Source organism: Topomyia yanbarensis, chromosome 2 (assembly GCF_030247195.1).
Source record: "Topomyia yanbarensis strain Yona2022 chromosome 2, ASM3024719v1, whole genome shotgun sequence".
NCBI lineage: Eukaryota > Metazoa > Arthropoda > Insecta > Diptera > Culicidae > Topomyia > Topomyia yanbarensis.
This window is the reverse complement of record NC_080671.1, coordinates 14,310,664-14,336,504: the sequence shown is the minus strand read 5'-3', so window position 1 is coordinate 14,336,504 and position 25,841 is coordinate 14,310,664. Positions and strand designations below refer to the sequence as shown.

The 25,841-nt window shown below is 42.1% G+C and overlaps 2 protein-coding genes across 10 annotated transcripts in view; both read left to right on the top strand.

Moving 5' to 3' along the window:
• Positions 1 to 25,841, top strand: part of LOC131684069 (potassium voltage-gated channel protein Shaw-like) — a 250,442-nt gene that overhangs the window by 50,456 nt on the left and 174,145 nt on the right. The gene's annotated exons all lie outside the window — the stretch shown is intronic.
• LOC131679327 (uncharacterized) lies at positions 13,157 to 18,493 on the top strand. The gene has a single exon (XM_058960036.1). The coding sequence runs from the start codon at positions 13,157 to 13,159 to the stop codon at positions 18,491 to 18,493; it is 5,337 nt and encodes a 1,778-aa protein (XP_058816019.1).

Genomic DNA, 25,841 nt, shown 5'->3' with positions numbered 1-25,841 from the left:
CCTTTTCCATTATTCGGTATGTTATTTTTCCTTTTATTACTATATTTTAAATCAGATCCATACTAACACTCACTAACACAATCAATTGCTTATTCTCTCAAATTTACTCACAATCTCTCTCATTCCAAAAGTACAAACGCTCGTGTCCTTCGCGATAACACAAACCTGGTCACAATCGCAAACATGCAATTGCAATCATCTGCACATACTTACGTCCGCAATCTCGCCAACATAAAAAATAGTCCGTTTTAGCAACTATAAATTTACAAACGCGTTCTCCAGCCACCGCTCGCGCAATCATGAATCGGTTTCGTCCGGAAGTTTCTACTCTCGATCCTATCCAGCCTAGACTTATGCCTTCAGTTGGACCAGTAAAAAAATGACGCTCATATTCACGAGAGTATCAGTTTCATGGTTCGTGCTATCATTCAAGAATACGCGAATGTGCGAATGGCCACACGGTTATAACAAATAATGTATACACACGTTAAATACGCGTTAGCACGCTCGATTAAAATACAAATGCTCGCGTCCTTCGCGATCATCCACGCAAACCTACGCCCGCGATCTCGCAAACAGAATAACACACCGGTAACTAAGTGAACGGTTTAGCGCTTATAAATTCACAAACGCGATCTCAGGAGTGAACCTTCAAACACCGGTGTTCGCGAGATCATGAATCGGTTACGTCCGGAAGTTCCTATCCTCGGCCCTAGTTGCATAGGGCCAACTCCTTCAGGTGGACCAAACAAAAAAAAAATTACGCTCATATCCACTAAAGAATACGTTCCATGGCGATATAAATATTATTTATACACGCGAAGTCACATGCACGTGCAATGATGTACCGATGGGAAAAATTCCGTCTTCCCGGGTTTTTATCTTTGGGTTTTAACCGGGTTTTTTTCCCAAATCATTTTAACCCGGACGAAATATGGGTTTTTTCATTTAATGTTTTTTAACCATTCGGTAGTCGCGCTAGTGCACTGAGTGCACGCTGCTCTGAAAATCTACCGAAATCGTCTTAGGGCACCAGCGGCTGCTCGTTCAGTGGGCCACGACAACTATAACACAAAGAATAGGCAACAAAAATAGACAATAACGACAGAGTTAGGTTATGTTGTATCGAAATAATTGTCAAGTAGACCACAGTGGGTGAAATAAAAGTATTTACCCAAAAAAATATGACACACGTCATTATCGTATGCTATTTTTACATTTCTTATAAAATAAATGTATAGAATTCGCTCAAACTTTCAAGATTTTTTTCTTATAAGAAAAGGTAAAAAAATAAAATCAATCGAAACATGAAAAAATTCCTGCTAATATGAAAATGAACTCATCAAAATGTTTTTTATATAAATATTAATGTATAAAACTCGTGGTATTCCTAGTAAATATTGCATGCACACCGGGCCTGCCAGGCCCGGCTTGCCTTTTTGTGCATGTAAAAAATTCAATCATAGCTGCGCATCACTCCATAGATGAAAATTCAACAATTTTGCCTCTGAGACCCGCTTGCCTTTTTGAGGGTTAATACACGCGGGCACATACGTCAAACACGATAGCATACGAGCGCTTAAGCCCTTCGCGACCATCCACGCACACCTACACCCGTGATCGCGCGAATTTGATAGTGATATGGAAGAACTCACCTTCTTCTAGTATCTGAACCGCTCACCGAAAATTAAGTATTAGATTCACGGTCCGCGTGCGATCATCCAAGAACACGCGAATATGCGAAAGGCACACGGTTATAAAATAGAATTTATGCACGCCAAGTTACATGTAAACACACGCGACATACAAAAGCATACGCGATCGAAGACGTTAACGTACAAAAAAATCCTTCCCGGCGATACACGCAATCGCGAAGTAGGGACATATCTTAACGCGTACAATGAATATCACATTCAGAATCACGGCCCGCTGCAAGTGGCCTTAAGCAGTATTTTAGTGGGTGACATTTTCCTTCTCGTCTGCAACTGTACTGCGTGATTCTTGTCGGGGAGCCCTCCCGAGAACACAGCTCTGCAGTTCCAGTAGGACAACTCTCAAAAAAATATAATTTTTTTTCGGTTCATCGGCGATATACAACTCTCTCAAGTAAAAAAATGTGTGGTATAATGATTTCAGATGAGAATTGAAGCCAGAATCACTTACGCCAATTTCCATGTAAACGGCGAGATGATTTACAATACCAACTAGAACAGTAATGATTTTCAATTTCAAATATTGTAGTAAATGTTTTTTTTATCCTAAAACATTGACTTAAAACATATATTGTAGCAAATTGGTGCGCACTATCTTCATTTTCCCAAAATAAAATGTCAAAAAAACTATTTTTCGGCCGGAAGAGGGAGTTGACCCCTTAATAGCTACTAGTGAACGTTGGACAATTATCTCTTACGTCATTCATTGGAAATTATAAATTTCAAAGTAATGGTTTTCAGCCGCGTATCAACAAGATTTGATGCGGTTTTTTTTGGAAACAATCACAAAATTTTCCAGTTTTAGAAACCCAGGCTACCTTTTCGTAACTGACCGTAGTTCCGGATATATTGTTGGGAGTACTGGAGTTACCCCCCTTTCCGGAAAGCAAAACACTTTCATAGAGGTCTACAAACCAGTCTTGCGGCGAACAAAACGTTATGATTTTATAAAACAAACGCATTGACCAACATTGTGAGGGTTTTGGTCGGTTTGGCCACAACCCGGGATATTCCGGGAACCTGGTTCCTCCGGCAAAGAAGACACTTTTCGACTGATTATAAAACCCATCTTGCGGGGTGTCAAACTTTCTAATTTTGCAAAACAAGTGCACTGGAGCTCATTTCGAAGGATTTTGGTCAAATTGCACACATCCCGGAATCTTCCGGGAACCTCGTTCCTCCAGTAAAAAGGGAAGGTTTTCGACTGGTTGCAAAACCCGTCTTGCGGCACTTCAAACCTCATAATTTTACAAAACAAGCACACCGAAAGACATTTTGAGAGTATTTGGACGAAATTGCCACATTCCGGGGTGTTCCGGGAACCTGGATCCTCCGGCAAAGAGGATAGATACTTTTCGATTGATTATAAAACCCGTCTTTCGGGGTGTTAAACTTTATACTTTTGCAAAACAAGTGCACTGGAGACCATTTTGAGGACTTTTGGTTAAATTGGACACACCCCGGGATCTTCCGGGAACCTGGTTCCTCCGGTAAAAAGGGGCGATTTTCGACAGACATTTTGAGAGTATGTGGCCACCCTCCAGGGTATTGCGGGAACTAAGTTCTTCCGGCAAAATGGACACTTTTGGACCATTTTGAAACCCTGTCTTGCAGCATGTCAAACTGCATTAATTTGCGAAACAAGTACGCTAAAATACATTTTGAGGGTTTTGGTCTAATTGACCACACTTCGAGGTATTCCGGAAATCTGGTTCCTCCGGCAAAGAGGGCAATTTTCGACTGATTGCAAAACCCGTCTTGCGGCACGTCAAGTGGCATGATTTTGCAAGGACATATTGGGGGTTTTTGGTCTAATTGACCACACCCTGGAGTATTCCAAGAACCTGGTTCCTCCGACAAAAAGGACAATTTTCGACCAATTATAATACCCGTATTGCGACATGATAAACTTTATGATTTGGCAAAACAAGTATAGTGGAGGTAATTTTGAGTTTTTGGGCGAATTGGCCACAGCTCGGGGTATTCCGGGAACCTGGTTATCCGGCAAAGAGGACACCTTTCAACCGATTATAAAACCTGTCTTACGGGGTGTCACACTTCATAATTTTGCGCAACCAGTGAATTGGAGAACATTTGAGGGTTTTTGATCAAATTGGATACATCCCGGGATATTCCGGAAATCTGGTCCCTACGACAACGAGGACAATTTTCAATCAGTTTTTAAAACCTGTCATGCGATATGATTTTGCAAAACAAGTACACGAAAGGATATTATGAAGGCTTGTGGTCTATTAGGCCACATTCCCAGGGTATTCCGAGAACCTTGTTCCTCCGGCAAAGAAGACACTTTTCGACCCTTTTGAAACCTTGTCTTGCGAATTGTCAAAGTTCATGATTTTGTGAAAATAATGTGCCCTGGGGGATATTTTGAGGATTTGGTTGAATTGACCACAGGTTAATCCAAGGGGGGGGGGGGGGGATCCTGGTTCCTTTGAGAAAAAACAGACACTTTTCGACCGGTTATAAAATCCGCCTTGCGACATGTCAAAAATCATTTTGCAAATCAAGCATATGTTACTATATTTTAAGGTATTTTGTTAGAATTGCATCCAACCCGAATTTTTACCTGAGCTTGGTTCTTCCTGAAATGAAAGGTATTCTCGGTCCGTTGTGAAACTAATTTTGCGTGAAAACAACATGAAAGTATCGAATTTGCAAAATCGTGAATGCCGCAAGACGGGTTTTATAACGGGTCCTTTTTATTGAAAGAACTAGCTTGTCGGAATGTCCCCTGTTATGGCCAATTAGAGCAAAAACTCTAAGTGTATTTGTTTTGCAAAATCATACAGCTTGACATATTGCATGACAGGTTTTAAAACTGCTTCTCTTTGCCGGAGGAGCCAGGTTCCCGGAATACTCAAGGGTGTGGTGAATTAGACCAAAAACCCCCAAAATGTCCTTCAGTGAACTTGCTTAACAAAATCATGAAATTAGACGTGTCGCAAGACGGGTTTTGCAATCAGTCGAAAATTGTCCTCTTTGAAGGAGGGACCAAGTTTCCGGAATACCTCGGAGTGTGGCCAATTAGAGCAAAAACCCTCAAAATGTCTATGTCAGCGTACTTGTTTCGCAAATTCATGCAGTTTGACATGCCGCAAGACAGGGTTTCAAAATGGTCCAAAAGTGTTAACTTTTCCGGAGGAACCAGGTTCCCGGAATACCCCGGAATGTGGCAATTTTCTCCAAATACTCTCAAAATGTATTTCAGTGGTCTTGTTTTGTAAAATTATGAGGTTTTATGTGCCGCAAGACGGTTTTATAATCAGTCGAAAAGTGTCCTCTTTGCCGGAGGAACCAGACTCCCGGAATACCCCGGGTTGTAGCCAATTCGACCCAAAACCCTCAGAATGTTGGTCAATGCGTTTGTTTTACAAAATCATAACGTTTGAAGACCACTACGAAAGTTTTTTGCTTTTCGGAAAGGAGGGTAACCCCAGTACTCCCACCAATATATCCAGAACTACGTTCAGTTACGAAAAGGTGGCCTCAGGAATTTTTTTTTTGATTGTTTTCAAAAAAACCGCATCAAATTTGGTTGGAACGCGGCTGAAAATCATTATTTTGAAACAATGAAATGGGGGTTGGGGACGTAAGAGTTTACTGCTCTCTTCGAATGGGCCGTGTCAGGAATGATGCATTAAAAATTAAAAATTTCTTTTCTTAATTCGCGAATTGAATGTCAGGCGTGTTACAAACGAAACGAAGCTTCCTCGACTGATGTTTCAATGGTGCAACCGCTCAGCAATGCAACCACCAACGAAGCTCAACAACTGACGTCTGACGCCGTCCGATCAAATCGCTAGTAAATGATACCAATAATATATTAATGAGGCCTAACAGCGCATAAATATTTCCATATTCCTATATGTATTCCGTAAGCTAACAAGCCGTATGTAGCATCAGTACGACTTGAGTTAGGAAAGAACATGGGAAAGAGGCGAACATTTTCGTCATCTTTCACCCAATTTAAACTAGGATTTCGAATGAAGATTGTGTATCGAGCATTTTAATTTATATGCAAATTTCCGTACGTCTCAAGAAATGTACGCTCTACTCTCGTGTCACCGCCTGCAGCGATTTTTTTATTCTTCAAATCTTATTTTCTACTCCTTTTAGCAAAGCTCCAACTCGACGGTTCGTGTTCAAGACAGCCAGATTAAGATAATTCAAAGGAGAAGTGTGATAGCATACACTTTTGAATGCTTGTTCAGCACGTATTCCAAAGAAGCAGTATACTTTTACATTTACTATTCTTAAGAAATCAATCCAATTCGATTGGTTAGTATCGCTAGTTACGAGGAAGTAGAAACAAGAGCAAACCAAATATCACTAAGAAGCTTAAGACATTAATAAGCACTTTGTGGACAGTTGGTTAACAGCCGCATGAAACTCAAACTGATGGATTACTCATCAGGGATTAGTAGTAATATTTTTACGATTGGAAATCTTGTTTTCAATGTGAACGTGACTGATAAATTACCCTCTTGAGACGCTTCTATCTTTTAGAATCGAATTCCCAGTTGACAAGGTTCTGTGCAAAAATCCTATAATTTCCTGCGAGCAGTCCACGACAGTGCTCGAACATATGGTATTGGTTTTGTCTTGAGGGTTAAGGCGCGAAGTCAATCTAGTCCATTTGCTGTATTGATTCCGTACATACATAGCGGAGTATATATTCCTCTATAAACGACTATTCACTCGGGTTAAAAGAATCACAATGGTTTCCGTTCTCACGCTCAACCGAGCAACCCAGACACGGTTCTACACTCACATGAATTGGTGATGAATTATATCGATTCGCTAATGGGATGCCTTTCCATTCATTTTCGTTCCGAAGCACTTTTGTTCAAACAAAACCGGTGCGAATGAAAAATGTGGCTGTCGGATAGGTTTTTTTTCATTTCCTTACTCGATTATCAACAACCTGATCTGGGATTTTTTCCCGCGGTCGCTAGACAGACGGGGACAGTATGTTAGCGAACCTCACATTAAATTCACAGTTAACACTTTAGTGATACCGCACAGAAATAATATCATTGGTTGTGGTTTAGCCATAAAGCGTCGTTCCATAGTTCAATAGGGTTATAATCCGAAAATTCATTCCACACCAGCAAATCCTAATTCCAGTTCCAACAACCACCGGAAACCGCAAATAAGTGCCAGAAATAAATGGCAATTAAATGATATAATCTAGGAAAACTCTAGCGACCGTTCGTGTAAATCGGATTTGAACCGGCGCCAAAGATTGAAAAGCGATATCGTAACCCACGGCGCGGTGCAGCCAAACATATTCGCGTCGTATTCTGTCGGCGGATTCCATTGAAATTTGTTCCCGTGCAACCGATATTATCTAAATAAGAAATTAAATTTCACCGGTCTTTAATAGCCTCACGCAAATTCGGTAGACTTGCCCCACATCGACAGCGGTTGTGATCCGAGCACTAGCTACGAGACAAACGAATTATTATTTCCACCATCAATAATTAATCGACTAAAGGTTCAGCACGACATTCGGTCGCCTGTTACGGTCTTGTTTAACACCACACGTATAGCACCCAACCGAAACACCACCCACGTCCCCCCCCCTCGGGCAAGTGTCAGACTTGGCAGCGCGCTAACGATACGCATTAGCAACAACGGCAGCTGATTTGTCAGTTGTTTAAAGATAGAACCGAAGGCTGTGGTGCGATCTATCTTTTCCCTTTCTCCCGGGTGAATCCGATGGTGTCTATCGAGCGGGATCGGTTGAATTTCGACGGAGGTGGTAATTGGTAAACAAATGCGCTGTGGCTGTGTTTCCGTGGCTGGCGCGAATCGTCATCGGTTGGATTGGTCCCGTGCGGGTAAGATGTGGTTGAAGATATGGGCCGAGGGGAAAATATTATTTTATCGCTCGAATCTATTGTGTGTTTGCTACTGTAAACTTTTGGTTGCACAATTGTGTGGCGAAATGTGGGCGGTGAGTTGGGTGTTAAGACGAGTGTTTTGCGATAATGGCCGTGGTGATATATATCACAATACGTTGAATTGAACGCGACTTTAACTTTATTAAAGATTTATTCTAGATGATTAAAACACGAGTAATACGGAATGACTGGCACAAGTCGTGTGTGGCATCCGTTGCAGTGACATCCCAGCTGTCACAGAGGTGCTCATTGAGAAAGCGATAAAAGTGTGTTAACTAAGCCCGTATTCTCAGCTCAGCTCAGCTAGTTGTCTCAATCTAAATATCTTTTTTTTATAATCGCCCGTACAAGTTAACCCATCATTGCCCAACCTATTATATATAGTAGGTGCCAAGAATAACTCTTATACTCAATCAATAACGCAGAACAGGCATTATCAATGAGTTAATATTGTTCATATACTCTTGCCGAATACGTTTAGAGAAGTTAGAGTGGTTAAACCGGTGTTTATGTTTTGTTTTTATTCAATTTTCCCTTTAGGGGTTACACATTTTTGTCGGGATTAAAAAAATCGAATTTTTGAAAATTAGATATTCTGAAACTATATACGCTGAGCAAAATTTTCTCAAAATTTCTTTAAGATCGGAATACTACAAGTTACATCTACTCATAGACCGCTACCCATTGACCACTCGTAGGCGGTGCGTAGTGTTTGATACGCTTGACTGTTGACTCGCTGCACCGGCAGTAAAACTGGATTATGTCAGACTTGTATTTTATTGAAAAGTTCATTCGCGGCAATCATGATATCTCAGGAACCAATTATTCGATCAATCTGAAATTTTCGCTTGTTTTGCCTTTCTCATAAAGAAAGGTTATGCAATCACTCTGAAAAACGTCAACCCAATCCCGGCCCGGAGGGCCGAGTGTCATATCCCATTCGACTCAGTTCGTCGAGATCGGAAAAAGTCTGTATGTGTGTGTGTATGTATGTATGTGTGTGTATGTGTGTGTATGTGTGTGTATGTATGTGCGTATGTGTCAAATAATGTCACTCATTTTTCTCAGAGATGGCTGGACCGATTTGCCCAAACTTAGTCTCAAATGAAAGGTGCAACCTTCCCATCGGCTGCTATTGAATTTTGGATCGATCGGAATACTGGTTCCGGAATTACGGGTTTCAGAGTGCGGCCACACAGAAATTTCTCATATAAACTATAGGAAAAATTAAAAATAGAATTTTTATTTTTGATGCTAAATGTGTTCAAGGTGCATGAAACGTCGAGATTTGATGCAAACTCGAAAAAAAAATTTGACTACGATTCACTTTTTTGGATTTTGGCACATTTTTGCCTTTCTCATATAGAAAGGTTATGCAATCACTCTGAAAAACGTCAACCTAATCCTGGCCAAATTTTTTTTCGACTCTCATAAGGTTTCTGGATTTTAACAGGGGCGTAGTTGATTGTTTACGGAGAGGGGTTACACCCCCCCTCTACTGTTCACTTCCCTCCTTTAAAAATCTCCTTAAATCACCCCTCAGACCACCACCCCATCCAGCCCTCATACCCCTCCCTTTCAACCCCATCATCTTTAAACCACCACTATATCACAAAGCATACCAATTTAAGCTCGGGAGTCGTTCGTTCATGGGACTTTCGCCCTCCTCACATACCCACCCCCGCATGACAAAATGAGTTAGCAAGCAGATAACATTGATCTAATGCTGATTAGGCTAATGGAGTATTATATTTTTTTATTTCAAGTGTTTCACCGTCAACTCAAGTTCGTGGCTGGCATGCCATTGTGTATAAGTGCAAAGTGTACTAAGAATGTAATGGACATTTCCACAATTATGTTGAACATAAAAAGCCTCCGTGCCATAGTTTAGAGAAATGAGAAAGGCACAATTGCACCGCTAGGTGGATTAAAACAGGTTTTGCCTTTCTCATATAAAGAAAGGCTATGCAATCACTGTAAAAATCGACTTTTTAACCGAGGCCCGGAGGGCCGAGTGTCATACACCATTCGATTCAGTTCGTCGAGATCGGCAAATGTCTGTGTGTGTGTGTATGTGTGTGTGTCATTTAAACTCACACAATTTTCTCAGAGATGGCTGAACCGATTTTCGCAAACTTAGTTTCATCTGAAAGGTATAACGCTCCCATAAGCTGCTATTGAATTTTTAGTTGATCCGACTTCCGGTTCCGGAGTTACGGGTTGAAGAGTGCGGTCACACAGCAAATTCCCATATAAACTGGTACCACCATGATGTTCAAATGATGTAAAACATATTAAAATTGATGTAACATTACTCTAGTTTGCGGGTCTGGATCACTAATGATCAATCAAAGCAGATTTGACCACATTGGCCACCTATGACGGTTCATGACGCCCCCGGGGAACCCGCCAAGTTCCTAAGCTAATATCACACCCATTCCCCAACGAATTCTCTACCAATTTTTACAAACTTGATTTCAAATGAAAGATACAGTAATGCCATTGACTGCTGCTGAATTTCATTCGGTTCTGACTCTTGCTTGCAGATCTAGATCACTGATTGCCAATCAAACATTCTTTGAATATATTGTCCACTATCGACGATTCCGGAAGTTCGGAATTCCGGGCATATTCCACAATTAAAGTCGCATCGGTTCTTCGGTGATGACTGAACCGATTTTCTCAAACCAAGTCTCAAATGGAAGGCAAAATATGCAGTTGAGTATTGCGTCGCCGCCCCTCCCCCCGCCTTGCCCTTAAACCTCCCTCCTTCATCACTCCCCTCCTCTTGGACCACCCTCACGCCCGCATTTCCTTCATCCACCCCGTATACCGAAATAAGATGAAGGATTTCTGACGCATCCTCCACTGTTCAAACCCATTCCACCAACCTTTCCAAATTAAAATCACATGAAGATAATATTGAACTCATGCTTATTAAGCTAATTAAATATTATTCTTTTGCCTTTCTTATATAGAAAGGTTAAGCAATTGCTCCAAAAACCGACTTTCTAACCGAGGCCCGTAGGGCCGAGTCTCATATAACATTCGACTCAATTCGCCGAGATCGCAAAATATCTGTGTGTATGTATGTGTGTATGTATGTATGTATGTATGTATGTATGTATGTATGTATGTATGTATGTATGTATGTATGTATGTATGTATGTATGTATGTATGTATGTATGTATGTATGTATGTATGTATGTATGTATGTATGTATGTATGTATGTATGTATGTATGTATGTATGTATGTATGTATGTATGTATGTATGTATGTATGTATGTATGTATGTATGTATGTATGTATGTATGTATGTATGTATGTATGTATGTATGTATGTATGTATGTATGTATGTATGTGTTCGCGAGGAAGAATACCCCTAGCCTACAACCCTGGATAATAATCCTCTCAACATGTGATGATCATCTCTCCTGTACCATCAGCATGTGGACACCGATCATCACGATAATCCGAAACAGAACGAGAGACTGGAGTGAGAGATTACTGCACATCACGCGAAGGAAGATCACCGTCAGCACCATCTGTATCGTTGCCCGTGCTACTACCCCGGTGGGGTGATAAGGAAGGCTGATAAGAGCGTGATCGATACTCAACCCGAGATAAAACATCGCAGGAGAGCGATCCCGATCGTGCTACACTGGTCTGCTGATGACGTGCTCGGATCAGTTGCGGCAGTTGGAATTAAACCAGGTCACGGACTACCACGGGTCGAAGCCCGCTCGTCGGAATTTTAATTCGTTTAGATTTAAGTGTAATTATAATTAAGAATAAATTGCATGTTCGTTAGAATAAAAGTGTTGTTCGGAAAGTAATCCGGTGGCCGTTTTAAAAGTGCGTTTGGTGTGGTTCCTGCGGAGAAACTCTTGTCCCTTTGGAAGGATTTGGCACTTGGAGTGACACAATTGGTTTTGCATGCTGGATGCATGCCCCTTTCCCCATCCACCTGAAGCTTCACCCGCTCGATGTTGGTTTTGGTGATTGCCTACGCACCCGCTATCGAAGACCCTGCCAGGTAAAGGACTAGAACCCAACATTTTGGTCCTTCGAACCGGATGCTGGACCATATTCGCATCCCGGTATTTCCAATCGTTAGCACAGGGCTGACGTTACTGGATGAACCGACGCTTCAGGACGCCATCGCACTTTCAATAATAGGCTATTGAAATACTCCATCGCGCTTTGGGTTAGGCGTCGCTTGGGTTTGATACGCCATCGCGGTAGAGGTTGGCTTGGACTTTGCCACTCGGAACTTGGTCGACATTTCTGCATGCTAAATCGCCAGTGGGCTATTGCATGATACCTACTGCATCGCCAGGACTACCTTTTGATCATCAATAGTCGGATTTTCCTGGAACTGGAAAAGACCTTTCTCATCATTTCCCTGGATCGCTGGACCGGCGCAACATTTTCCTTCCAAGGTAAATATTAAAAGTTCAGTGTATGTCCAGTCGAAGCAACCCTCCAATATACTAACGCAAACATTCCGACGTTTCTCTGGCTACGTGACCAACATTTAAACGGCAAGGGAAGCCGATTCGCTAATCCTGGTTTGGCGCCATTGTCATCTGCTTTCGCCATTGTGCTGGTGGCAACCGAGGATCATAGAATTTCACGGAGATAATTCGGTGTTAGACCATACTGCCCTGCTGATGTGCTGGAGGGATTTTTCGCTTGCATATCGTTTTCCCAAGGATCATCACAGCACTTAGTGACTTTCGACGCATTACGCTGCTGTATCAGCTGCAGTTTGCTGGACAAACCATTCATCGGATGATTGCTGGCAAGAAGAGGGAGCTTCACAACAGTTTTGCTTTGGTGAGTGAACATTTTAGTATACTGCCGAAGCTAGGATTACAGAAAATACACATTTTAATTGGAATTCCATCCTCTTCGACTTTGCCACCAATTTTACTGAGCCCTGATTGCCCGTTGGGCTATTCATATCTTCGATTGATTTCGGTTATTGGATCGATTGTCGGCGCCGGGTCTTTGGTGCCGCTGCTGGTTTCTCTGGGTGAGTTGCCACAGTATATGCCCGGCCGAAGTCGACCATATTTGGTTATTACACCACATCCTTTTCCTCTTCGCTGTTTTATTTTTTGTCGTTCGAGCCTTTCCTGCATTTGGATCACTTTGCTGAGCTTATATCGCCTGTTAAGCAACAATTATCATTATTCTGAGAATTTTGAGGTGTCTTCGCTGGGATTTCTCGCCGCTGCTGGTTTCTCTGGGTGAGTTGCCACAGTATATGCCCGGCCGAAGCCGACATTTTGGATATTACACCAATTGCTTTCCTCTTTGCTGCCTAAAATTTCGATCGAGCTTACCAGCTTTGGACTTTGCTGGACACCGCGAGGATTAATCACTGTACTGGAGTACAGTTACCTTTCTGTCGGGTAAAATAATACAGTATATGCCTAGCGAAGCTAGGTCACCTTGCAGAGCACTACACCGCCTCTCTTTCTTCCAATTTACTGTGACGAAATACCATGCCTGCTGCCGGCACTACAACTTCCAAGAAGCCACCGTCAATGAGGGCATTGACGGCCCGGATGAAGGAGATCCAATTGTCCTTCAATGACATCTGGCGGTTTGTGCAGGTGTTCAAGGAATCCCATACCGCTACTGATGTCGATGTACGCCTGTGTAAGTTAGACGAGCTTTGGGAAGGTTTCAGTGAAACTTTGGTTGAAATCTTTTCCCATGACGACTACAATGCTGAAGGGAACTCTTGGGAAAAGGAGCGTATGGAGTTCAGTGACCGGTACTACGAGGTCAAGTCCTTCCTTATGGACAAGGCCAAGGAGCTGCAGGAGCCGAATCTGCTGGAGCAGTCCCTCCGAGCTGGTGATTCGTCAATGCGGGGCGGTATCGATCATGTCCGCTTACCACAGATTAAGCTGCAGACATTTAACGGCGATATAGACGAATGGCTGAGTTTTCGGGATCTGTTTACCTCGCTCATCCACTGGAAACCGGATCTTCCTGAAGTGGAGAAGTTCCACTACCTGAAGGGATGCTTACAAGGAGAACCCAAGAGTCTGATCGATCCGCTTCAGATTACTAAGGCCAACTATCAGGTGGCATGGGACTTGCTGTTGAAGCGGTACAACAACAGTAAGCAGCTGAAGAAACGGCAGGTGCAAGCCCTCTTCAACCTTCCCACCCTTCCTAAGGAATCCGTTACCGATCTGCACGTTCTCATTGAAGGTTTTGAGAGAATTGTGCAGACTCTTGACCAGATCATTCAGTCAGCCGACTACAAGGATCTTCTGCTGGTCAACATCCTCACTACACGATTGGATCCGGTCACTCGGAGGGGTTGGGAAGAGTTCTCAGCTATGAAGGAGACAGATACACTTGCAGATCTGTTTGACTTCTTGCGGCGTAGACTCCAGGTTTTGGATTGCTTGCCAACCACTGTTGACACTAGGGGTGCTCAGCAGCAGCAGCAAATTCAAGCGAAGCAACGGCTTCCACCAGTGAAGACAAGTTACAGTTCAACCCATATGTCTGGAGGACGCTGTGTAGCTTGCTCATCAAATCATCCGCTTTACCAGTGCAGTGCATTCCAGCGCATGGAAGTTACGGAGAGGGACGGCCTTTTGAAAACTCATTCCCTCTGCCGGAATTGCTTCAGAACGGGACACCAAGCAAAAGAGTGCCAATCCAAATACTCTTGCCGGAGCTGCAAGGGTCGGCATCATACTCTTGTGTGCTTCAAGTCAGAAAGGGATACGGATAAGGACACGAAGGTTGCGGCAGTTGCTAGGGGCAACAAGCCTTCTGTTCCCACTGAATCATCAAATACTTCATCCCAAGTGGCTAACGTGGCAGCCACAGAAGTTTTGGTTGCTGGTGCGGCTCATCAGTATTCATCCCAGGTTCTTCTGGCTACAGCAGTCGTCGTGATCGAGGACGACGATGGCAATCGGTTTCCGGCGCGTGCGCTGTTAGATTCGGGATCGGAAAGCAACTTCGTGACTGAGCGATTAAGTCAGCGCATGAAGGTAACTCGAAATCAAGTGGATATTTCTGTCGTCGGAATTGGACAAGCAGCTACCAAGGTCAAACACAGGATACAAGCGGTTTTACGGTCCCGGGTTTCTCAATACTCAAGAGAGTTGAGCTTCCTAGTCCTCCCAAAGGTAACGGTCAACCTTCCGACCACCACTATTAACACCGATAAGTGGGCAATTCCGGACAATATCCAGTTGGCAGATCCTGCATTTTTCGAATCTAAGGTGGTGGATCTTGTACTCGGGATCGAAGCGTTTTTCGATTTCTTCGAAACCGGAAGGAGAATTTCCCTGGGCGAACAATTACCGACTCTTAATGATTCCGTATTCGGCTGGGTCGTATGCGGAGGATTTTCGGTTCCTAGTCGATCACTGCACATCAACTGCAATATGTCGACAACGGAGGATTTGGACGCGCTGATGTCTCGATTTTGGTCTTGTGAGGAAGTCGAGTCTGGCAACACATTTTCGCTGGAAGAGAAACGCTGCGAAGAGTTGTTTCTGAACACGGTTAAAAGGGATGAAACCGGTCGGTACACAGTCTCCCTACCTAAGGATGAAGACGCTATCTCAAGGTTGGGCGAGTCAAGGGACATCGCACTCCGACGTCTTCAAGGAACCGAGCGTAGGTTGGCTAGGGACGAAAATCTACGGAAGCAGTACACTGATTTTATGGAGGAGTACCTGCATCTAGGTCATATGCGGAAGGTCGAAGAAGTTGCTACAGATTCGGTTAAACGGTGCTATTTGCCACACCATCCAGTGGTAAAGGATTCCAGTACCACCACCAAGGTACGGGTGGTATTCGACGCTTCCTGCAAGACTTCTTCCGGACTATCATTAAACGACGTGTTACTGGTGGGGCCGGTGATACAGGAGGACCTCCGTTCCATTATCCTACGCAGTCGGACAAAACAAATCATGCTCGTGTCCGACGTGGAAAAGATGTTCCGACAAATCAATGTTTGCCCAGAAGATCGACCGTTGCAGTGTATTCTCTGGCGAAACTCGTCTGCCGAGGAGATATCCACCTACGAGCTAAACACGGTTACATACGGTACTAAGCCAGCGCCATTTTTGGCCACCAGAACGCTAAAACAATTAGCGCTGGATGAGGAGGAGCGGTATCCACTAGCGGCCAAGGCAGCCATCGAGGATACCTATATGGATGACGTCATCACAGGAGCAGACGAGGTAAAGACAGCAATTGATTTGCGAGTGCAGTTAGAGGCAATGACGTCAAGCGGAGGATTTCGTCTACGGAAGTGGGCGTCGAACTGTCCCAACGTATTGAACGGAATCGAGGAGGAAGAGCTTGCCATCCGATCATCTGAAGGCATTGTTTTGAATCCAGACCCTTCGATAAAAACCTTGGGACTGACCTGGATGCCAGTAACCGACACACTTAGGTTCCAGTTTACCATCCCTAATTTGAACACAGAAGTTCCTCTTACCAAACGGTGCGTGCTTTCGGTGATTGCTACACTGTTCGACCCATTAGGCCTGTTGGGCGCTGCTATCACTACAGCGAAGATCTTCATGCAGCTGCTGTGGACGTTGCGAGACGAAAATGACCAACGACTAGATTGGGACCAGCCGTTACCTCCAACGGTGGGTGAGGCCTGGAAAAAGTATCACGAGCAACTTCCACTGTTCAATGAAATCCGTATCGACCGCTGTGTTATCATCACAGATGCGGAATCTGTGGAGATCCATTGTTTTTCGGATGCCTCGGAGAAGGCATACGGAGCATGTCTGTATCTCAGGAGTGAGAATGCAGTCGGGGAGGTAAAGGTTAGGCTTTTGACCTCAAAATCAAAGGTTGCCCCCTTAAAATGTCAGACGATTCCTCGGCTGGAGTTGTGTGGAGCACTTTTGGCAGCACAACTCTACGAAAAGGTGGACAAGTCAATAAAAATCACGGTAAAATCCTATTTCTGGACGGATTCAACCTGTGTCCTGCGTTGGCTTGCGGCTAATCCAACGACCTGGACCACCTTCGTCGCCAACCGAGTGGCAAAAATACAGTCCATTACACAAGGATCAAGATGGAGTCACGTACCTGGTATCCAGAATCCGGCAGATCTTATTTCGAGAGGGATTTCGCCAAACGACATCGTTCTGAATACGTTTTGGTGGCAAGGACCGAGCTGGTTAGAGAAGACGGAAGAGTATAGGCCTCTCTTACCAGATTATCTACCGACAGATGAGGGAGACGAGGAGAAACGACACACGGTGCTAGCTGGAACGGTTTCAACAATCGCTGAATTCAACCAATTATACATTGGCAAATTTTCGTCGTACAGTGACCTTCTTCGTCGGACTGCCTACTGGCTGCGTCTGATCAAACTTCTACGAACCCCGCGGAAGGATAGAAAAGCCCCTACGTTCCTGTCTACTGATGAGTTAAAGAAGGCGGAAAACACTCTGGTTCGATTGGTTCAGAGGGAGGTGTTCGTTGAGGAATGGAAGGCGCTCTCTAAGGAAAATGCGGTTTCCAAGAGCTCGCCACTTCGATGGTTTAATCCGTTTGTCTCCCAAGACCAGTTGATCAGACTTGGCGGTCGTTTAAAGCATTCGATGGAGTCTGAAAACACCAAACATCCGGCCGTTTTACCCACTCGGCACATATTTACACGCTTGCTGTTACGATATTACCATGAACGACTTCTGCACGCTGGACCACAGTTGCTGTTGGGAGTTGTTAGGCTTCGATTTTGGCCGCTGGGAGGCAGGAGTGTAGTTCGGCACATTATCCATCAGTGTCATATATGCTTCCGATCGAAACCATCGACCGTACAGCAGTTTATGGGGGATCTACCAGCTTCACGGGTCACCGTATCCCGTCCATTTTCTCGCACAGGTGTCGACTACTTTGGACCCCTCTATGTGCGACCAGTTCCAAGGCGCACGTCAGTTAAGGCTTACGTTGCTATATGCGTGTGTCTGTGTACCGAAGCAGTGCATCTCGAATTGGTCACAGATTTATCCACAGATCGATTTCTACAGGCTCTACGACGTTTTGTTGCCAGAAGAGGACGGTGTACAGATATATACTCCGACAATGGCACTAACTTTGTCGGTGCTCGTAATAAACTACAAGATTTCCTACGATTGCTTAAAGACAGCCATCATAATGACGTTGTGTCCAAGCAATTAGCCAAGGAAGGGATTCAATGGCACTTTAACCCACCGAGTGCCCCACATTTTGGCGGTATTTGGGAGGCCGCAGTCCGATCTGCAAAAAATCATCTACTAAAGGTGGTAGGCGAAACTCCAGTATCCCCAGAGGACATGAACACGCTACTAGTCCAAGTTGAAGGATGCCTGAATTCTCGCCCACTTACACCCATGTCTGATGACCCGAACGATCTGCAGCCATTAACCCCTGCACATTTCCTGGTTGGAGAATCTCTTCAGGCTGTCCCCGATCCAGATTTAACAGTAGTTCCCATGAATCGTCTCACCCAATGGCAATTAACCCAGCAGAGACTGCAGAATTTCTGGAAAAGGTGGCGCAGAGAATATCTGTGTCAACTTCAAGGCAGAACCAAACGATGGAAACCGGCTGTTCGTATCGACATTGGAAAACTAGTTGTCATACAAGATGATAATCAACCTCCAATGCGATGGAAAATGGGTAGAATCGTGCAAACTCACCCTGGTGACGATGGAACCGTGCGAGTAGTCACACTGAAAACCGCTACTGGTATGCTAACTCGTCCGGTCGAAAGGCTTTGCCTGCTACCCACTTCGGATGACAACGATGACACACAGCCAACAGAAGTTGACAATCCGCAATCCTAGCTCCCTTCCCAATCCCTATCCTACCGAAGAGGATTTTCTTTTATTTTCAGAAATATACGGTATTTCTGGGTGGGTGAGGATGTTCGCGAGGAAGAATACCCCTAGCCTACAACCCTGGATAATAATCCTCTCAACATGTGATGATCATCTCTCCTGTACCATCAGCATGTGGACACCGATCATCACGATAATCCGAAACAGAACGAGAGACTGGAGTGAGAGATTACTGCACATCACGCGAAGGAAGATCACCGTCAGCACCATCTGTATCGTTGCCCGTGCTACTACCCCGGTGGGGTGATAAGGAAGGCTGATAAGAGCGTGATCGATACTCAACCCGAGATAAAACATCGCAGGAGAGCGATCCCGATCGTGCTACACTGGTCTGCTGATGACGTGCTCGGATCAGTTGCGGCAGTTGGAATTAAACCAGGTCACGGACTACCACGGGTCGAAGCCCGCTCGTCGGAATTTTAATTCGTTTAGATTTAAGTGTAATTATAATTAAGAATAAATTGCATGTTCGTTAGAATAAAAGTGTTGTTCGGAAAGTAATCCGGTGGCCGTTTTAAAAGTGCGTTTGGTGTGGTTCCTGCGGAGAAACTCTTGTCCCTTTGGAAGGATTTGGCACTTGGAGTGACACAATTGGTTTTGCATGCTGGATGCATGCCCCTTTCCCCATCCACCTGAAGCTTCACCCGCTCGATGTTGGTTTTGGTGATTGCCTACGCACCCGATATCGAAGACCCTGCCAGGTAAAGGACTAGAACCCAACAGTATGTATGTATGTATGTATGTATGTATGTATGTATGTATGTATGTATGTATGTATGTATGTATGTATGTATGTATGTATGTATGTATGTATGTATGTATGTATGTATGTATGTATGTATGTATGTATGTATGTATGTATGTATGTATGTATGTATGTATGTATGTATGTATGTATGTATGTATGTATGTATGTATGTGTGTTTCTATTGAATTTCATTTTCAACCGACATCTTGTTCCGGATTACGAGTAGAAGAGCATGGTTACGAAACAAAATTTGTTGATTTGTCCACATCGGTTTCTCGGAATTTTCTGAACCGATTTTGACAAACTTAATTTTAAATGAAATGTCCATCAGCTGCTGTTGAATTTTGTGTGGATCAGAAGTTCTGGTTCCTGAATTACAGGGTGATACGTACGATCACGCAGCAAATCCCGATTCTAACGAATCCTGCGATGAATGTAAAAAGGTGATTTTTTTTCCAAAATGTAAACACAACTGTTGAATTTGTAGATCTAGGTCCCCAACAGTCATTCAAAGTCTCTTTGGCCACACTGGCCACCATCGACGGATCCTGAAGTATCCAAATTCAGAATAACGGTTATATTGGTTTCTCGAAAATGGCTAGACCGATTTGATCAACTTAGTCTCAAATGAAAGGTGTTGCGTCCCCAGAAACTGATATTAAATTCCATCTCCATCCGACTTCCGGCTCCGGAGTTACGGGTTGTGGAGTGCGATCACATAGAAAACTCCGATTCAAACCGATACCGCGATGAATGCAAAAACGTGCTCTTATATATACTTACCAAGTGTAATAAGAATGAAAGACATTTCCATAATGTTATATTGTACGAACCAGCTATTATATCATAGTTTGGAGAAATGAGAAAGGCACAATTGCACCTCTAGGTGGATTAAAACAGGTTTTTTCTTATTATAGCAGCTACTTTAAGTAAAAAAAAATATTTTACTGGAATGACCACATTATTTTTTCCGATTGGAAAACTCAATTTGTGATGCACGCGAAAAATAAGTTGGGCAATAATGGATTAAGCCGTATGGGTACCCTTCTAACACACAAAGAGCGCAAGAGCCGTCGAGAGCCGTGTCGGGTCATTAGGCTGGTATTACTGACGCGTCCTTTTAAACCTACTTATTTGAATCTTGATTTTAGAAAATGTATGCATTCAATTGTTCAAATCAAACAATGTCGGATCCAGAGCTGCAGAAAGAAATTATGGGCCTGGGGGTTAAGTTGTTAATTCAAATGTTTTTTTGCCTTTCTCCTATAGAAAGGTTATGCAATCACTTTGAACATCGTCAACTTAATCACGGTTTTTTTTACTTGTATAGGTTTTTTTTTAACAGGGGCGTAATTCGAGGAATACGGTGAGGGGTACCCCCTCTCCCCCACATCACTCACCACCTTTTCCTAAACCGCCCTTCCTCCAGAATAAATTTTCCTAGTGGGTCTGAAAAACCAGTGAAACATTTGGTTTGAAATGATTTTGATTGAGAAACTAATTTAAAATTTCTTTAAAAGTTGAAATTTTTTGGTGGGGTCCAAGCTCCCGAACCCTCCTCCTGGATCCGCCGCTGATTTGAAGTGTTTCAGCGTCGACAAATAAATGAGAAAGGCACCATTGCACCATCAGGTGGATTAAAACGGGTTTTTTTTCATTTCAAAGAGTGTTACGGTCAATTCTTTTTTTTTCCTATTTCGAAAATGAACTCTGTTTCTTTATTTTTTGCTTCTTCCCCCTATGATAAAGTAAGCATTCTATGGACCATGTGATGAAAAGCGGCCATTCCTCACCTTCCTTATTAAATCAAGACCAAGGTAACGGATATTCATGGCTCTTCGAAATACAGTGTATCCCACCCTGTTTTTGCAGTATAACTTTTTTTCGTTCGAGCAAACTGCACCAAATTTTAAGCGTTTGTTTTAAAACTTAATCAACGATGTTTCTAGAAATTTCGAAGCCTTGGTGCGTTTTGTACGTTTGCTATGGGAGTTTAAGTGAAAAAAGTGGTGTCCCATATTTATGCGTTCGCCCTATTATTTTTTGGATAACTTTTTTTTATATTCACACAAACTGCTCCAGATTTTCAGCGTTTACGTTAAAGTTTTATCAACTTTTTTTCCAAATTTGGAAGCCCTGGTGCATCTCGTTCGTTTGTTATAGCAATTTAAGTGAAAATGTGTCCTTTATTTATCCGTTCACCCTATTTTCTCATATTAACTTTTTTTCAGTCAAACGTACGGCACCAAACTTTCTAAATTTATTTTAAGGCCTAATTTACGAAGTTTCTCGAAATTTGGAAGCTTTGGTGCGTTTTGTTCGCTTGTTATGGTAGTTTAAGTGCTTTATTTAGGTAATTATCCAGTAATAATTAACACTTCATGTAGTAGTCAATTGAATTCCCATAATTTTCGAGTACAAGTTTTATTCGCTTCGTCATTTAATCATTACGATTTTCTATATTTCTTGCTCTAAGCTTATTTTAGAATGATTTGATTGCTTTCTTGAACTTTACAACTGACGAATACTGCTTCGCGTTGTCATATACATCACGAACCATCATATTCGAAACATTTTCAGTTGGGATAACGTCTGGAGAAAGCCATACTTGAATGACCTCCAATATGTACGACAACGCGAAGCAGTATTCGTCAGTTGTAAAGTTCCAGAAACAATCAAATCATTCTAAAACAAGCTTAGAGCAAGAAATATAGAAAATCGTAATGATTAAATGCTGAAGCGAATGAAACTTATACTCAAAATGATGGGAATTCGGTTGACTGTTAAATGTAATGTTGAATATTACCGGATGTTTCAGGAATCAGAATATATTGGCTTAAATGGCACTAACGTATAAATGCAGGAACAACTTTTTTCACTTAAACTGCCATAACAAACAAACAAAACGCACCAAAGCCTCCAAATTTTGAGAAACATCGCAAATTAGGCTTTAAAATAAACTTAGAACATTTGGTGCAGTTAATCAGAGAAAATAGGATGAACGGATAAATAAGGGACACATCTTTCACTTAAATTGCTATAACAAACAAACAAGATGCACCACTGTTTCCAAACTTCGAGAAAAATCGTTGATTAAACTTTAAAGAAAACGCTGAAAATCTGGAGCAGTTTGTGTGAATAGAGAAAAAGTTATCCAAAAAAATAGTAGAGTGAACGTATAAATGTGGGACACCACTTTTTTCACTTAAACTGCCATAACAAACGAACAAAACGCACCAGGGCATCGAAATTTTGAGAAACATTAAGTTTTAAAACAAACGCTGAAAAATTGGTGCAGTTTGTTTGAACGAAAAAAAAGTTATACTGAAAAAACAGGGTGAACGTATAAATGTGGGACACACTGTATTACCTACGGGCAAAAAACGGTCAGCTTCACGCACCTAGGTACGGGGGGCGGGTGCAATGAGGGGTTATCTAAGGGCAATTTACATGGATAGTGACTAGCGAGGGGAGGGAGAGAAAGCTGAAAAAATGACATTTAAAATTGTGAAAAAAGATTAATAGTATGCAACCTATGAAAAAAAATATCATGAGCATGAAAACAGGAAAATAGGCAGAAGGAAGAAAAATGAATATAACAAAAAATAGCTAAAAATGTAGCTTTGATTTGAGCTACAAAAAAGTAAACAAATAAATAAAATGGATCTACTGAATTCGACGTAGAAATAACAGCAATACGCAATGTTTGACATAGGAAAATTGGTAACAATATACAAAATTGGAAAAAATAAAAACTGGAAAAACTGAGAAAAGAATAGATAAAAACAAAACAACTATGGAAAATCTAAAAAGCACCATTTTTTTAAATTGAACTAATTTGAAGTTGAATAAGTGCAACGGAGTAATAGAAATTAGTAGAGTGGGAGTGGAGGATGCGTCAGAAATCCTTCATCTTATTTCGGTATACGGGGTGGATGAAGGAAATGCGGGCGTGATGGTGGTCCAAGGGGAGGGGAGTGATGAAGGATTGAGGTGTAAGGGCAAGGGGGGAGGTGCGGCGACGCAATACTCAACTGCATATTTTGCCTTCCATTTGAGACTTGGTTTGAGAAAATCGGTTCAGTCATCACCGAAGAAGCGATGTGACTTTAATTGTGGAATATGCCCGGAATTCCGGACTTCCGGAATCGTCGATAGTGGAGAATATATTCAAAGAATGTTTGATTGGCAATCAGTGATCTAGATCTGCGATTAGAAGTAATTTGGTGACCATTTCAATAGTTTTTAGCCTCTGAGGTACTACGATTGTACCGATTTATATGGGAAATTCCAGTGTATCCTTACTAACACCCCTGTAACTCCGGAAGCAAGAGTCAGAACCGAATGAAATTCAGCAGCAGTCAATTATTACTGTATCTTTCATTTGAAATCAAGTTTGTAAAAATCGGTAGAGAATTTGTTGGGGAATGGGTGTGATATTAGCTCAGGAACTTGGCGAGTTCCCTGGGGGCGTCATGATCCGTCATAGGTGGCCAATGTGCTCAAAACTGCTTTGACTGATCATTAGTGATCCAGACCCGCAAACTAGAGTAATGTTACATCAATTTTAATATGTTTTACATTATTTGAACATCATGGTGGTACCAGTTTATATGGGAATTTGCTGTGTGACCGCACTCTTCAACCCGTAACTCCGGAACCGGAAGTGAGATCAACTAAAAATTCAATAGCAGCTTATGGGAGCGTTATACCTTTCAGATGAAACTAAGTTTGCGAAAATCGGTTCAGCCATCTCTGAGAAAATTGTGTGAGTTTAAATGACACACACACATACACACACATACACACACACAGACATTTGCCGATCTCGACGAACTGAATCGAATGGGGTGTGACACTCGGCCCTCCGGTCCTCGGTAAAAAATCGATTTTTACAGTGATTGCATAGCCTTTCTTTATATGAGACAGGCAAAAATAGAACACAGGAGCAAGTGAAAATAGCTCAAACACCGTCAAAAGTGAAATTATAGGGAACATGTAAAATCAAAATGGTTTAAATGGGTAAAAATGGAAATGCTACAAAAAATCGGAAAAATAGAAATTGTACAAAAAAGAAAAAAAAGTAGAAATTTCCAAACATACGAATGGATTAAATAACAAATAAAGTAAAAGTGGAAAAAATTTAAATTTTATGAACTAGAAAAAAGAAAACATGCATAAAACGTGAAAAGATGAAAATAAAATTATGGGAAAAATTTTCAAATAAGAAATGAACAAAATAAAAAACATGAAATTCAAAATTGCATGGTGGAAAAGAAAAATTCTAAAGGAAACATAACAAAAAACCTGTTTTAATCCACCTAGCGGTGCAATTGTGCCTTTCTCATTTCTCTAAACTATGGTACGGAGGCTTTTTATGTTCAACATACTTGTGGAAATGTCCATTACATTCTTAGTACACTTTGCACTTATACACAATGGCATGCCAGCCACGAACTTGATGAGCTACGTGTCGACGGTGAAACACTTGAAACAAAAAAATATCATACTCCATTAGCCTAATCAGCATTAGATCAATGTTATCTGCTTGCTAACTCATTTTGTCATGCAGGGGTGGGTATGTGGGGAGGACTAAAGTCCCATGAACGAACGACTCCCCAGCTTAAATTGGTATGCTTTGTGATATAGTGGTGGTTTAAAGATGATGGGGTTGAAAGGGAGGGGTATGAGGGCTGGATGGGGTGGTGGTCTGAGGGCTGATTTAAGGAGATTTTTAAAGGAGAGGAGTGAACAGTAGAGGGGGGGGGGTGTAACCCCTCTCCGTAAACCATCAACTACGCCCCTGTTAAAATCTAGAAACCTTATGCGAGTCGAAAAAAATTTGGCCGGGATTAGGTTGACGTTTTTCAGAGTGATTGCATAACCTTTCTATATGAGAAAGGCAAAAGGAAAAATGGGAGAATATTGAAAAATATCCATGTAATAGAAAGGAAAGGATTTAAAAAAGATGGGTTACCTAAAATTGAAACTAAGAAGAAAAAAAAAGTATTAAAACGCTTATGCAGGCATACCTCGATAGTACGTATACCTACCATCAATTTTTTTTCGATTGATTTTGTTAACTTCAACTAAATTGGACAAATTTTATGTAAGCTCTATGGGTTTCTGCATACTTTAGAGAAGTAGTGTACTACTTGGAGTAGTTATGTAAAGTAAATTATTTCAAACTTTAAGTAAATCCCAAATTCATCGAAATCTAACAAGTATAAAAAAATCCGCAAGTTTGAGGGACGCCCTACAAACTTTAGAAAAGTCTTATATTTCGGGAGAGTGCTAACATACAAGGAAATACTTAAAACTTCAGATAATTTGTACGACACTCGGGTTAGTTATAGTTTGTTTTTTGTCAAACTGGCTTGAAGGATGATCTTCGTATGGAATTTAGGAAATATATCAGACTTTAGAGACATTCTATACTATCAATTTCCAATTTTACCAACCTCGGGAAATTCTGCGAACTGAACATTCAGAAATATTATTACTGTTTCAGTAGATTTTGTTAAAGGCTATCGGTGATTCAGTCAA